The sequence below is a fragment of the Lampris incognitus genome, chromosome 3 (genome assembly GCF_029633865.1).
Source record: "Lampris incognitus isolate fLamInc1 chromosome 3, fLamInc1.hap2, whole genome shotgun sequence".
Taxonomy (NCBI): Eukaryota; Metazoa; Chordata; class Actinopteri; order Lampriformes; family Lampridae; genus Lampris; species Lampris incognitus.
In genome coordinates this window covers 16,240,353-16,254,305 of record NC_079213.1, presented here as the reverse complement: position 1 = coordinate 16,254,305, position 13,953 = coordinate 16,240,353, and the positions used below count along the sequence as shown (strand labels likewise).

Genomic DNA, 13,953 nt, shown 5'->3' with positions numbered 1-13,953 from the left:
AGAAATCTCTCTCTCTCTCTCGCTCTCTCTCTCGCTCTCTCTCTCGCCCTCTGTCTCTCTCTTTCTTCTGTCTCACTCTCTTTTGCCTCTCTGTACATGTGCCTGTCTGTCATTGCCGTTCTCCGTACCTGTTTTCTTCACTGAACCAACCGAGACGTTGTGTTAAGCAAAGTGCATGGTATCGCAGCCATCAATTCTTCATGCAGTTGTGGATTCACGTATATTTTGGTCCTCTTTTAGTACTTTTGGGATGTTGAATTTTCCCTATTCCTTCGCTTTGTCTTCACAGGTGTGTCCTGAAATCGACATGCCACGCGGACTGTACCTGACACCTTGAAATGTGACACACGACACTCTCATCCTCTTTCAAGTTAGGCTGATACCAAGCACCGCTGACCCCTCTCTCTCTCTCTCTCTCTCTCTCTCTCTCTCTCTCTCTCTCTCTCTCTCTCTCTCTCTCTCTCTCTCTCTCTCTCTTTACTGTAGATGTATATCCAGACCACCACCCTGACCATCTCGCTCAGCCTGTCTGCCTCCGTGTCTCTGGGGATGCTCTACATGCCCAAAGTCTACATCATCCTCTTCCATCCTGAACAGAACGTACCCAAACGCAAACGCAGCTTCAAGGTGAAGTGGGCTGGCGTTTTCACTGGAAATTATTTCCCGTCCCCTTACGTGGGTTGTAGAGGGTCCAAAAATGTTCTCCATCCCAAAATGTCATCCAATTGGCCAGCTTTTATTTCCTTGATTTGATATGATTTGACGCATTTGCTCCGCTTTCAGTTCGACACATCATGCTGAAATGGCATCCAGCTCTATAGCTAAATATGATCTTTGACAGAGAAAATATTACAAACATGAGAAGTTAGTTATAATTTTTCGCCTTTTACTAAAGATTTCCATGCAGTTGCTTTAATTTTCCCCAAATCCAGTGTAAAAGTCAACACTTGTTCATGATTATCTCACAGTTTTAATGTAAAGATTTCAACTGTAATGCATCGTAATACAGGCCATTGTGACAGCAGCCACCATGTCGGGAAAGTTGACCCAGAAGGGAGGAGACCGGCCCAATGGAGAGGTCAAGACTGAGCTCTGTGAGAGCATGGAGACCAACAGTGAGTAAGAGCACACCAAGATTTTATAACTATACATATAATTAACATTTTCATGCAAATACATGACTCTATTATGCTGTTACATGGACATTTTGAGGTTATAGTACATATGAGGAGGTAATGGTAATGGACACCATGAGGGAATATGAGTACACTGTACTCTTTCTTATACATGTATAAGTAAGCATAGTATATAAAGGTGCATATATATGTGTGTGTGTGTATAGTATATATATATATATATATATATATATATATTTATTTGTGTGTGTGTGTATATATATATATATATATGTGTGTGTGTGTGTGTGTGTGTGTGTATGTGTGTGTGTGTGTGTGTATATATACACTACCGTTCAAAAGTTTGGGATCACCCAAACAATTTTGTGTTTTCCATGAAAAGTCACACTTATTCACCACCATATGTTGTGAAATGAATAGAAAATAGAGTCAAGACATTGACAAGGTTAGAAATAATGATTTGTATTTGAAATAAGATTTTTTTTACATCAAACTTTGCTTTCGTCAAAGAATCCTCCATTTGCAGCAATTACAGCATTGCAGACCTTTGGCATTCTAGCTGTTAATTTGTTGAGGTAATCTGGAGAAATTGCACCCCACGCTTCCAGAAGCAGCTCCCACAAGTTGGATTGGTTGGATGGGCACTTCTTTGAGCAGATTGAGTTTCTGGAGCATCACATTTGTGGGGTCAATTAAACGCTCAAAATGGCCAGAAAAAGAGAACTTTCATCTGAAACTCGACAGTCTATTCTTGTTCTTAGAAATGAAGGCTATTCCATGCGAGAAATTGCTAAGAAATTGAAGATTTCCTACACCGGTGTGTACTACTCCCTTCAGAGGACAGCACAAACAGGCTCTAACCAGAGTAGAAAAAGAAGTGGGAGGCCGCGTTGCACAACTGAGCAAGAAGATAAGTACATTAGAGTCTCTAGTTTGAGAAACAGACGCCTCACAGGTCCCCAACTGGCATCTTCATTAAATAGTACCTGTTAGAGCCTGTTTGTGCTGTCCTCTGAAGGGAGTAGTACACACCGGTGTAGGAAATCTTCAATTTCTTAGCAATTTCTCGCATGGAATAGCCTTCATTTCTAAGAACAAGAATAGACTGTCGAGTTTCAGATGAAAGTTCTCTTTTTCTGGCCATTTTGAGCATTTAATTGACCCCACAAATGTGATGCTCCAGAAACTCAATCTGCTCAAAGAAGTGCCCATCCAACCAATCCAACTTGTGGGAGCTGCTTCTGGAAGCGTGGGGTGCAATTTCTCCAGATTACCTCAACAAATTAACAGCTAGAATGCCAAAGGTCTGCAATGCTGTAATTGCTGCAAATGGAGGATTCTTTGACGAAAGCAAAGTTTGATGTAAAAAAAATCTTATTTCAAATAAAAATCATTATTTCTAACCTTGTCAATGTCTTGACTCTATTTTCTATTCATTTCACAACATATGGTGGTGAATAAGTGTGACTTTTCATGGAAAACACAAAATTGTTTGGGTGATCCCAAACTTTTGAACGGTAGTGTATATATATATATATCGTGGCAGGAATGAGGAAAAACACAGGAGACCAAGGCGAGTTTGATGTTTATTCCTCAACTCCAAAAACCAACTGCAGCAGGAACAACCCTGCCCCGACGAGCCCGGGAACGTAAACCACGCCCCCAGCTCACAGTCCTGCTGGGTGAGAGGCATAGCCCCTAGTGTCCGCCACACAGGCCCCCCCCCCCGAACACCCAGAAGGGACTCCTGGAAAGAAAATTAGTGTCTCACTGGAGGCTTAAGCAGCCTGCCATAACGGCTGCGCCGTCCCTCAGCCGAAACAGTAGGTGAAACACAGTCCAAAGCCGGCTGAGAAGCAGAACGCTGAACCCGTGAAGACACTGCCGGGGTCCTGGAAGGAGGACGACCCCGATGGGGAACCTGAGCCGGAAACACAACTTCGCCTGCCACCCTGTGCGCCGGTTTAAGCCTATCAAGCGTGACACGCTCCCTACGCCCACCCATATCTAGCACAAAACCCTTAGCACCCGTCTCAAGAACCCGAAATGGGCCATCGTATGGGGGTTGGAGGGGCGAGCGGTGAGCATCATGCCGTACAAAAACAAAACGAGCCGACATGAGCTCCACAGGCACGAACGACCGCGGAAAACAGTGGTGAACGGGGCCTGGAACCCGAGTGCTGTCGGACAAAAAAGGATAAACGGCCGGACGGGGTCGAGGAGCGGAACTCCCAGGCAAAAATTCCCCAGGGACGCGGAGCGGCTGACCGAGCACCAGCTCAGCGGGTGACGCGTCGAGGTCCTCCTTAGGAGCCGAACGCAACCCGAGCATAACCCAAGGAACGATCCACCCAGTTACCATCCGAGAGCGCAGCGCACAGCGCTGCCTTGAGCAACCGGTGAAAACGTTCACACCACCCGTTAGCCTGAGGGTGATACGCGGTAGTGCGGTGTACCTGCACACCCAAGGATTGCGCAAGTGCCGACCAGAGCTCCGACACGAACTGGGGGCCCCTGTCTGAGGTGATATCTGACGGAGTGCCGAAACAGGCGACCCAGGAGGAAAGAAAAGCGCGTGCAACATCCGAGGATGTTGTGGAGGATAGAGGGACAGCCTCTGGCCACCTGGTGGTCCGATCTACCATTGTGAGCAGGTGCGTAAAACCCTGTGAAGAAGGTAGAGGGCCCACCAGGTCCACATGCACGTGGTCGAAACGTCTGGCCGGGATCGGAAACGGTTCGAGGGGCGATTTAGTGTGCTGGTGGACCTTAGCGCGCTGGCACGCTACACATGCAGCTGCCCACCCCTTGACGTCCTTGCGGAGGCCAGGCCAGACGAACTTGGAACCGACCAACTTCACCGATGCCCAAACTCCACGGTGCGAGAGGGAGTGAATCGAATCGAAAACTCGACGGCGCCAGGCCACTGGAACAACGGGGCGGGGACGGCCGGTGGAGACATCGCAGAGGAGGGCAGGACTGCCTTCCTGCATCACAGCGTCCTCTAGCTTGAGACCGGTACGCGTTGACCTAAGGGCAAGGACGTCCGGGTTACTGGGCTGGTCGGCAGCCATAGCGGAGAAATCCACACCGAGGTGCAGAGGACACACAAGCACACGCGACAGACAATCAGCAACAGGGTTGGACTTCCCGGCCACATGCTGAATGTCCGTTGTGAACTCGGAGATCGCCGCTAGGTGGCGCTGTTGACGAGCAGACCACGGCTCAGTCACCTTGGACATGGCAAAAGTCAGCGGCTTATGATCCACATAAGCCGTGAATGGGCGACCCTCCAGCAGGAAGCGGAAATGCCGGGTTGCAAGGTGCAGTGCCAGCAACTCCCGGTCAAAAACGCTGTACTTGCGCTCGCTATCTCGCAGTTTGCGGCTAAAAAATGCGAGTGGCTGCCACGCATTCGCCACACGCTGTTCAACCACAGCCCCCACGGCTATGTCAGACGCATCGGTTGTTAAAGCTATGGACGCCGTGGGTGTGGGATGGGCGAGGAGGGCAGCGTTAGCCAGGGCGCACTTAGCTCCGTCAAAGGCCTGGACCTGTTCGGGAGTCCAGTCGACAGGGTCGTTAGCCTTCTTAAGCCGCAGGGCTTCGTAAAGTGGCTGAAGGAGGTGGGCAGCGCGAGGGAGGAAACGGTTATAGAAATTCACCATTCCCAAGAATTCCTGCAATGCCTTAAAAGAGACCGGGCGGGGAAATTCCGCCACGGCTTGCACCTTAGAAGGCAACGGGACCGCGCCTTGCGCCGAAATGCGGTGACCCAAGAAGTCAATCACCGGCAGTCCAAACTGACACTTGGCCGGGTTGACTATCAGGCTGTGTTCGTCCAGACGACGGAAAACCTGTTTCAGGTGCGCCAGGTGCTCGTCAGCTGACGGACTGGCCACTAATATGTCGTCGAGATAAACGAACACGAAATCAAGGTCACGCAACACCGAGTCCATCAGCCTCTGAAAGGTTTGCGCTGCCCCCTTCAAGCCAAAAGGCATGCGCATGAATTCGAAAAGCCCAAACGGGGTGATCACTGCGGTCTTGGGCACGTCCTCTGCACGCACGGGAACCTGATGATAGCCGCGCACCAGGTCCACCTTAGAGAAAATAGTGGTACCTGCCAGGCGTATGGAAAAGTCCTGTATGTGTGGGATGGGATAGCGGTCATTGGCGGTGACGTTGTTCAGGCGGCGAAAATCGCCGCAAGGCCGCCACGACCCATCCGCCTTGGGCACCATGTGAAGCGGCGAGGCCCACGGGCTGTTGGAACGCCTCACTATACCCAGACGCTCCATGATGGCGAACTCCTCCTTAGCTATAGCCAATTTTACTGTGTCGAGGCGCCGCGCGCGCGCAAAAACTGGCGGTCCCAGAGTGGGAATGAAATGTTCTACCCCGTGTTTAGTAACCGTGGTGGAAAAGGCAGGCGTAGTCACCGATGGAAAATCCGCCAGCAAGCGCTGAAAAACATCCCCTAATGCTAAAAAGTTAGCGTGTGTTAACGGCCCGGCTCCCCTTGTCTCGCACGGAACAGTGGCGAAAGACACAGCATCAATTAAATGGCGGTTTGCAACATCAACCAGCAGACCATTAGCACACAGAAAATCCGCGCCGATAATAGGAACAGTAATGGCGGCCACTACAAAGTCCCACTCAAAATGGCGCCCGTGGAAGCAAACAGTCACCAACCTTGTGCCAAACGTCGCAATGGACGAACCGTTAGCTGCACTTAACTGTGGGCCGCCGCCTTCGGCCGACCTGTCTGTCTTAGCAGGAGGTAGTAGGCTCTTTTGCGAGCCTGAGTCCACCAGAAACCGTCTTCCTGACATCGTGTCCTTAATGAAGAGCAGCTCACTACACAGCTGCTACTGAGCGCTGGCCCTGGAGTTTCCCGCCGTCTCAAACGTGCACGGGGGGAACGCAGCGCCTCGCCTTGCCGCCGAACCGCTGGTGGAAGAAACAGAGGCCTCTCCCGCGCCGTCTCCGGGCAGTCACTCCAGCCACCACTGCCGGATCCGCGTCCTCCGATGTCGGCTGCAGAGGCTCCGATGCCACACTCTGCACAGAGAACCGTCTGGTAGCCAGCAGGACCCGATCGGCCTCCTCAGCCAAACCTCGGCAGTCACCAGCGGCCAGACACGGGGAGTTAGCCAAAGCCGCGCGCACAGGAGACGGGAGCTGGCGCAAGAAAACGTGCGGGAAAAGGAACCCACCTTCGTCTGAGCCGAGCAGCGACAGCATATTGTCCATGAGATCCACAGCCGTCCCATCGCCCAAACCGGATAGGGAAAGGATTCGATCTGCCCTCTCTGCGGTAGATAGGCTGTACCTCCAGAGCAGAAGATGTTTGAGGGCGACGTATTTATCGTGTTGCAGAGGGGCGCGCAACAGCTGCATGGCCCGGCGTGTGGACTGCTGATCCAGCGCAGCGACGACCAAATAGTATCTGGAGTCGTCCGCGGAGATTCCACGCAGGTGGAACAGCGCCTCGACATGCTGGAACCACGAGGCCGGGTCGCTCTGCCAGAAATCTGGGAGTTTCACAGCCGTGGCGAGAACGGCCGGCTGAGAGAGTTGGGGCGGCGTGGCCGAAGTGGATTCACACACATCTTCTGCTCCAAACATGTTCAATTCGGGGTCACCATTGTGGCAGGAATGAGGAAAAACACATGAGACCAAGGCGAGTTTGATGTTTATTCCTCAACTCCAAAAACCAACTGCAGCAGGAACAACCCTGCCCCGGCGAGCCCGGGAACGTAAACCACGCTCCCAGCTCACAGTCCTGCTGGGTGAGAGGCATAGGCCCTAGTGTCCGCCACAATATATATATATATATATATATATATATATATATATATATATATATATATATATATATATATATATATATATATCAACACGGATACAGGAAAAAAGATTTTAATGCATAGCAGTACAGGCCTGTTTCGTGCGTCTCGTACTCATCATACACACACACACACACACACACACACACACATATATATATATATATATAACTTTGTTTAAAGAAACACTCAACGGTAGGGAAAGTGCTCAACAAATAAGGAGCAAACTAATCCAGTGAGTCAAGTAAATTCTTTGAGACAGGACTAGCCTGTTTCAGACCCATTGCCACAGGTGTATAAAATCCAGCAGCTAGCCATGCAGTCTGCATTTACAAACATTTGTGAAAGAGTGGGTCATTCTGAAGTGCTCAGTCAATTCAAGCGTGGTACTGTCATAGGATGCCACCTTTGCAATAAGTCAGTTCATGAAATGTCTTCCCTGCTAGATATTCTACGGTCAACTGTAAGTGGTATTATTGAGCATTTAGGAGCAACAGCAACTCAGCCATGAAGTGACAGACCACATAAAGTCACACAGAGGGGTCAACAAGTGCTGAGGCGTGTAGTGTGTAAAAGTCTCCAATGCTCTGTTGACTCAACAACTGAGTTCCATCCTTCCTCGGGCATTAACATCAGCACAAAAACTGTGCACCAGGAGCTTCATGGAATGGGTTTCCATGGCCGAGCAGCTGCATGCAAGCCTTACATCACCAAGCACAATGCCAAGCGTGGGATGGAGTGGTGTAAAGCACGCTGCCACTGGACTCTGGAAAGGTGTTCTGTGGAGTGACGAATCACGCTTCTCTGTCTGGCAGTCTGATGGATGAGTCTGGGTTTGGCGGATGCCAGGAGAACGTTACCTGCCTGACTGCATTGTACCAACTGTAAAGTTTTGTGGAGGGGGATAATGGTATGGGGTTGTTCAGGGGTTGAGCTAGGCCCCTCAGTTCCAGTGAAGGGAAATCTTAATGCTTCAGCATACCAAGACATTTTGGAAAATTCTATGCTTCCAACTTTGTGGGAACAGTTTGGGGAAGCCCCTTTTCTATTCCAGCATGACTCTGCCCCAGTGCACAAAGCAAGGTCCATTAAGACATGGTTGGGTGAGTTTGGTGGGGAAGAACTTGACTGGCCCGCACAGAGCCCTGACCTCAACCCCATCGAATACCTTTGGGATGAAATAGAACGGAGATTGTGAGCCAGGTCTTCTCGTCCAACATCAGTGCCTGACCTCCCAAATGCTCTTATGGATGAATGGACAAAAATTCCCACAGACACACTTCAAAATTTTGTGGAAAGCCATCCCAGAAGAGTGGAAGCTGTTATAGCTGCAAATGGGGGGGGACCAACTCCGTTTTAATGCCTATGGATTTAAAATGGGATGTCATAAAAGCTCCTGTAGGTGTATTGGCCAGGTATATATATATATATATATATATATATATATATATATATATATATATATATATATATGTGTGTGTGTGTGTGTGTATATACACACACACACACACACACACACACACACACACACACACACACACACACACACACACACACACACACACACACACACCCCAGAGGCCAGGGAGTTTGAGGGTTCTGCGCAGTATCTTAGCTGTTCCTAGGACTGCACTCTTCTGCACAGAGACCTAATATGTGGTTCCTGGAACCTGCTGGAACTTGCTGGAGCCACTCTCCCAGTTTGGGGGTCACAGCCGCTAGTGCTCTTATTACCATAGGGGACACTTTGGACTTCACTGTCCACATCTTTTCCAGTTCTTCCTTCAGCCCTCGGTATTTCTCTATCTTTCCATGCTCTTTGATGATGTTGTCAGCCTTTGGAGGTGTTTCCCATCAAGACTTGGGGATTTTCAGTCCATATTGGGCACAGGTGTTCCTGTACACTATCCTGATCATTGGTTATGCCTCTCAGTGTATGCTGCCCCAGCCTGCATCTTACACCCTGCTACTATGTGATGGACTGTCTCAGAGGCATCTTTGCACAGCCTGCACCTTGGAGTCCTTCTGCTGTGGTAGACCACTGCCTCTGTGGATCTGGTGTTGAGTGCCTGCTCTTGTTCTGCAGTGATCAAAGCCTCCCTTGCTGTCCTTCAGACCAGCCTTTTCTAGCTGCTTGAAGGATATCTTGACGTCAGCCCCTCCCTCTATCTGCCGATGGGTTTTGTTCTGGGAGGTTGCTGTGGTCTGCTCTCATGTCCACTGGGCATTGATGTTGTGTCACTCCTCCGTCTCCCATATAACCTTCCACTATCGCTCAGTCTCAGCTCCGGGTGGGTGGGTCTGCTCGTGTGCCGTTGTCCCCTTGCAGCTGGGAGTACACTCTGGATGGTTCTTTGGAGCACAGGTCATTTATTCGCTTGGCTTCTGCTTCTCTGCTGTATCTCTTCAGCCTAGCAGCCAAAGCTGTGAGTTTTTGTTTTGCAGTCTCCAGGGCTTTGCTCATGGACAACTTGGCTGTACTTGTTTTTCACCAAGGACTTGTCTTTCATCACTCCCTTCTGCACCTCTGTTAGCTGGCTAACGTCTCTCTGGGCTGCCTTGATCTTGGCCTCTGGCCTTCTCCTCTAGGGGGATTTTGAGAGGGGGATTTTTTTTTATGTACTTGTAGTTCTTGTAGTTAGTCCATAGTTTCATTATATAACACATCTATGGCTGGACAGTGTTTTTCTCTGAGCAGTTTGCTGCCAAAAACAGTCAATAGAATAACTCCTCAGTCATCCCAAGGGGTAGTTAGGGTTCAAGCCTGAAGGGCTCTTTTTTGTGCTGGTTTGTTATTTTTCTTCTTCAGAAATATTTGTGCAAATTCTCGTGATATGGTAAATGGTAGGGACATGAATGGAAGTTGTGTGGAAGCACTGCTCAAGAAATATGACCCCAATCAGCCTGATGGGGGCGCTATAATCAAAGGTCAAATTGAAAAGTCATAACTCCTACGCCATAGGTCTGATTTACATACCCTGATAGCTTCATTCAAATATACCGGTAGGGGGCGCTACAAATGCAAGAAAATGAGCGTGGCATAACACAAATCATACTACAAATCAGAAATTGTTCATCCAATCATTACAAAACTCGCAGGATATGTTTCATAACAATGTGGAACCACGTTTGTAAAACTTATGAAATCGCTAAGGTGGGGGCGCCACCACTTCCAAACGCGTGCATGGGCCTGGGGCAGATTTGACCACAAACTAATCACAGTTTGTCCAAACATCACCAAACTTGGTGGATATTTTTAATTAAGATGTTGAAGCTTTCAGCCTCTAACGGTCTGTGTTGGCGTAAACCCTGGAATCGCTGCTCGCAGCTCTATTTCATATTGTGTTTGTTTTTGTTTTTTTGTGGGGTTTTTTTTTTGTTACAGATTTATATTAGTAAGTAGCAAAGGAAATTTGATTTATATAAGTGACAAAAAACATTGTGTGAAAAATCATTACCTTTTGTAAAACCTTGATATTTTGTTGTGCTCTCCCCACAGTATATCAATAGTAATTTCTTGAATTTTTTTTAAGCAAGTGCTTTTATTTTTCCTTTTTTTTGCCATCCTGCCTCTCTCAGCTGTGTGATGGAAAGACATGGTGAAAGAAGGAAGAATAAAAGACTTTTGTGAAAGCAAGAAAGAAAACCAATAGTCCACTTAATGGCCCTCAGTTGCTTCAAAACTTTGACATTTACCATGGAAGGCTTGGGGGAGACACATCATAATGGGTTTGGGCAAAAAAATGCCCCGACCGTACAGGTGTGCTATGTCACGCTGTTACATCACTGTATGAAAACATGCGCTCTCAAATGCTCCTTTTAGCCTTGTTTCCCTCTTTTTTTCTTTCACAATACTCTCTCTCTCTCTCTCCCCTTCTGTCTCTCTCCTCTCTCTCTCTCTCTCTCTCTCTCTCTCTCTCTCTCTCTCTCTCTCTCTCTCTCTCTCTCTCTCTCTCTCTCTCTCTCTCTCTCTCAACACTCATATCAAGTTAGGTCAAATTTATTTGTGTAGCCCTAAATCCAAATTCAGTCCCAGAGGGCTTTACTAACACATTATATTCTGTGGAATGTACAACAACACCTGTCCTCCCAATTTCTGTTCGGCTGAGGAAAAACTATGCGGAGAAAAAAAAACTTTGTTAGAGAGAAAAAAAATGGAAGTAACATGATGTAGCCCATCAGAGGAGCAAGCTGTCTTCCAGGATTGAGCGATGTGCAAATGGTGGTGAGTGGACACAGTAAAGAAATACAACAGATTTACAATAACCACTCAATGAGGCACTTAAAGGATAATTCTGTTATTTTAACAACCTGGGTCTTATTTTTGTAGTTTTTGCCATTGGGCTTATCGGTTATGATATCCTTTCATACACCAGCTTCATTGTGGAGATTTTGGATACGGGACCACCGCTGGACACGGCTTTACAACGGAGTCTGACTGGAAAACTGAACACGAGCATTAATCATGTTTCAGCAAGTCTAATCTAACCCAGTCATCTCAACCAAACATTTGGAAGTAAACGGGGAAATGTGAGTTAAAACTGGGCGGCACGGTGGTCCAGTGGTTAGCGCTATTGCCTCACAGCAAGAAGGTCCTGGGTTCAAACCCCGGGGTTGTCCAACCTGGGGGGTCATCTCAGGTGGTCCTCTCTGTGGAGTTTGCATGTTCGCCTTGAAGTCTATGGTGGGTTTCCTCCGGGTTCTCCGGTTTCCTCCCACCATCAAAAAAAGACACATGTTAGGGTTAATACTCCTGTCTGTGCCCCTGACCAAGGCAATGGACAGAAGAACTGGAGCTGGTCCCCGGGCGCTGCACGGCGGCTGCCCACTGCTCCTAGCTACACAGCTAGCATGGGTTAAATGCAGAGAAAGAATTTCCCCACAGGGATTAATAAAGTAGTAAAAAAAAAGTTATTACCCTAAATTTCAAATATTATCGATGGTCAGTTGCATTGAGGAGCAACTTCCTGGTTCAGCTTGCAAGAATGGCCAACCTCGACTCACCATATATAGCAGTAACCATCGATTAACTGTACCTGGCCACCATAACTGAGAAATCATACAAAAAGGGAAATCATGTGCAAAGTCAAACTAAGGAACGAGGGTTCTTTTTTTTCTTTTTTTTTTAAATGACAGGTTTAACACTGCATAAATTGAACAATTATTACTAAAGTTATAGCAAAAAAAAAGAGAAACAAAATTATTACTCCTGTTGTAATAATTCTCATCCCCATTTTTTTCATCCCTCCACCTCGCCCAACTCCTTTCATTTTTTTTCTCTCTCCCTTCGACCAGCTTCATCAACTAAGACAACATATGTCAGCTACAGCAATCATGCCATCTGAAGGGACGAGGGGACGGAGAGGAAGGGGACCGGACGGAACGGGGGGACGGGGACATGTCTTGGGGCGGGGGCCATGCCAACGGAACAAACCCGAAGCTCTCACCTTACGGACGGCCGGGGCTCCCAGTGGAATCTACGCATGAGACATTTTGTATTGTTCCGCATCAAACTTATGGTCACAGAAAGAGGCAGGACCACACGAACAAACAGCCAGTCGGTGTGCCTGCTTTCCTGCTGCTCACAGCTCATTGGTCCTACCATGAACTTTAAAGAGAAAAAAAAAAGACAAATTGAAAATAAGATCATAATTAAAAAAACAGGACATTGTCGTCAGCATTAAAAGAAAAACCTTGAAAATGTTAAAAAAAATCACAGTAAAAGCACAAAAAAAAAAAAAATTAAACCATGTAGACATTGTACTAAAATGGGCAAAGGTTGGGGCGGGAAAGATTTAAGAGATACAAATTTTAAAAGATATTTAAAAAAGATAATAAGAGAAAATCTATGAGACTCGAATATGTTTGTTGTTACTCTCTACTTGTAAGTATTTTTGTGGTTGTGATGATTTTTCATTCTTGTCTCATTGTTGTCTGATGGATCGCCCTTGCATACTGAGATGAGTGTGTTTCCTCCTGCTGTCTTGGCTAATTTGGGTTGTAGCCTTGGGTCGTGAACCTGTAAAATGCCATGGTTGAAGCATGCCAATTTTTATACAAAAAGGAGATTTATTTATAATAAATGAATGTTTTGCAAATGTGTAGATTGGTTGGTTGTGCTTTTAAGGGATGTGATGGTGAGTCTTGGATGGGAACGCAAGGGCTCGCATCTCATAGATAATCTACAAGCTACTGTGCAAGATGGTGGAAATGGATAACGGGCTGAATGGGTGATAGACAGATAGGCAAAAAAGCAGTCAGACAGAAACTGCTGATGACTTTTCATCATAACTCCCCCCCCCTTTTTTTTTTCCTCCTCAGTTGTATCCGGCCAATTACCCCACTCTTCCAGGCCGTCCTGGTCACTGCTCCGCAACCTCTGCCGATCCAGGGAGGGTTGCAGACTGCCACATGCCTCCTCCGATACATGTGGAGTCGCCAGCCGCTTCTTTTCACCTGTCAGTGAGGAGTTTCGGCAGGCGGACGTAGCGCGTAGAAGGATCACGCTATTTCCCCCCAGTTCCCCCTCCCCCCTGAACAGGCGCCCAAACAGACCAGAAGAGGCGCTAGTGAAGTGACCAGGACACATACCCACATCCGGCTTCCTACCCACAGACACAGCCAATTGTGTCTGTAGAGACGCCCGACCAAGCTGGAGGTAACACGGGGATTCGAACCGCCGATCCCTGTGTTGGTAGGCAACAGAATAGACCACTACACTACCCGGACACCCATAACTTTATTTTGTTTATTTATTTATTTTAATGCAACATGTCCTGTTGTGCATACAGCCTATGGATGGGCTCATTTGAATTGATTAGCATGCTATCTGTCTTTGTGTCCCATTTGTTTAACTTCAGTATTGCACATACTAATCTACCCAAGTCTGTCTAAAATACTGAGAATCTGGTAGTTTTCCAAATACCTTCCATTTTTTTGGACATGCAAGGTTTCTGATGATGTGG

At 47.6% G+C, this 13,953-nt stretch overlaps 1 protein-coding gene across 1 annotated transcript in view; it reads left to right on the top strand.

Moving 5' to 3' along the window:
• grm8a (glutamate receptor, metabotropic 8a) overlaps positions 1–12,419 on the top strand; it is a 497,387-nt gene extending 484,968 nt beyond the window's left edge. The window contains exons 11-13 of the mRNA XM_056275654.1: positions 487–627; positions 1,010–1,115; positions 12,284–12,419. Of these exons, the coding sequence (XP_056131629.1) occupies positions 487–627; positions 1,010–1,115; positions 12,284–12,333 (297 nt within the window). The 3' untranslated portion in view covers positions 12,334–12,419. The remainder of the gene's footprint in view (positions 1–486; positions 628–1,009; positions 1,116–12,283) is intronic.
• The last annotated feature ends 1,534 nt before the right edge of the window (positions 12,420–13,953 follow it).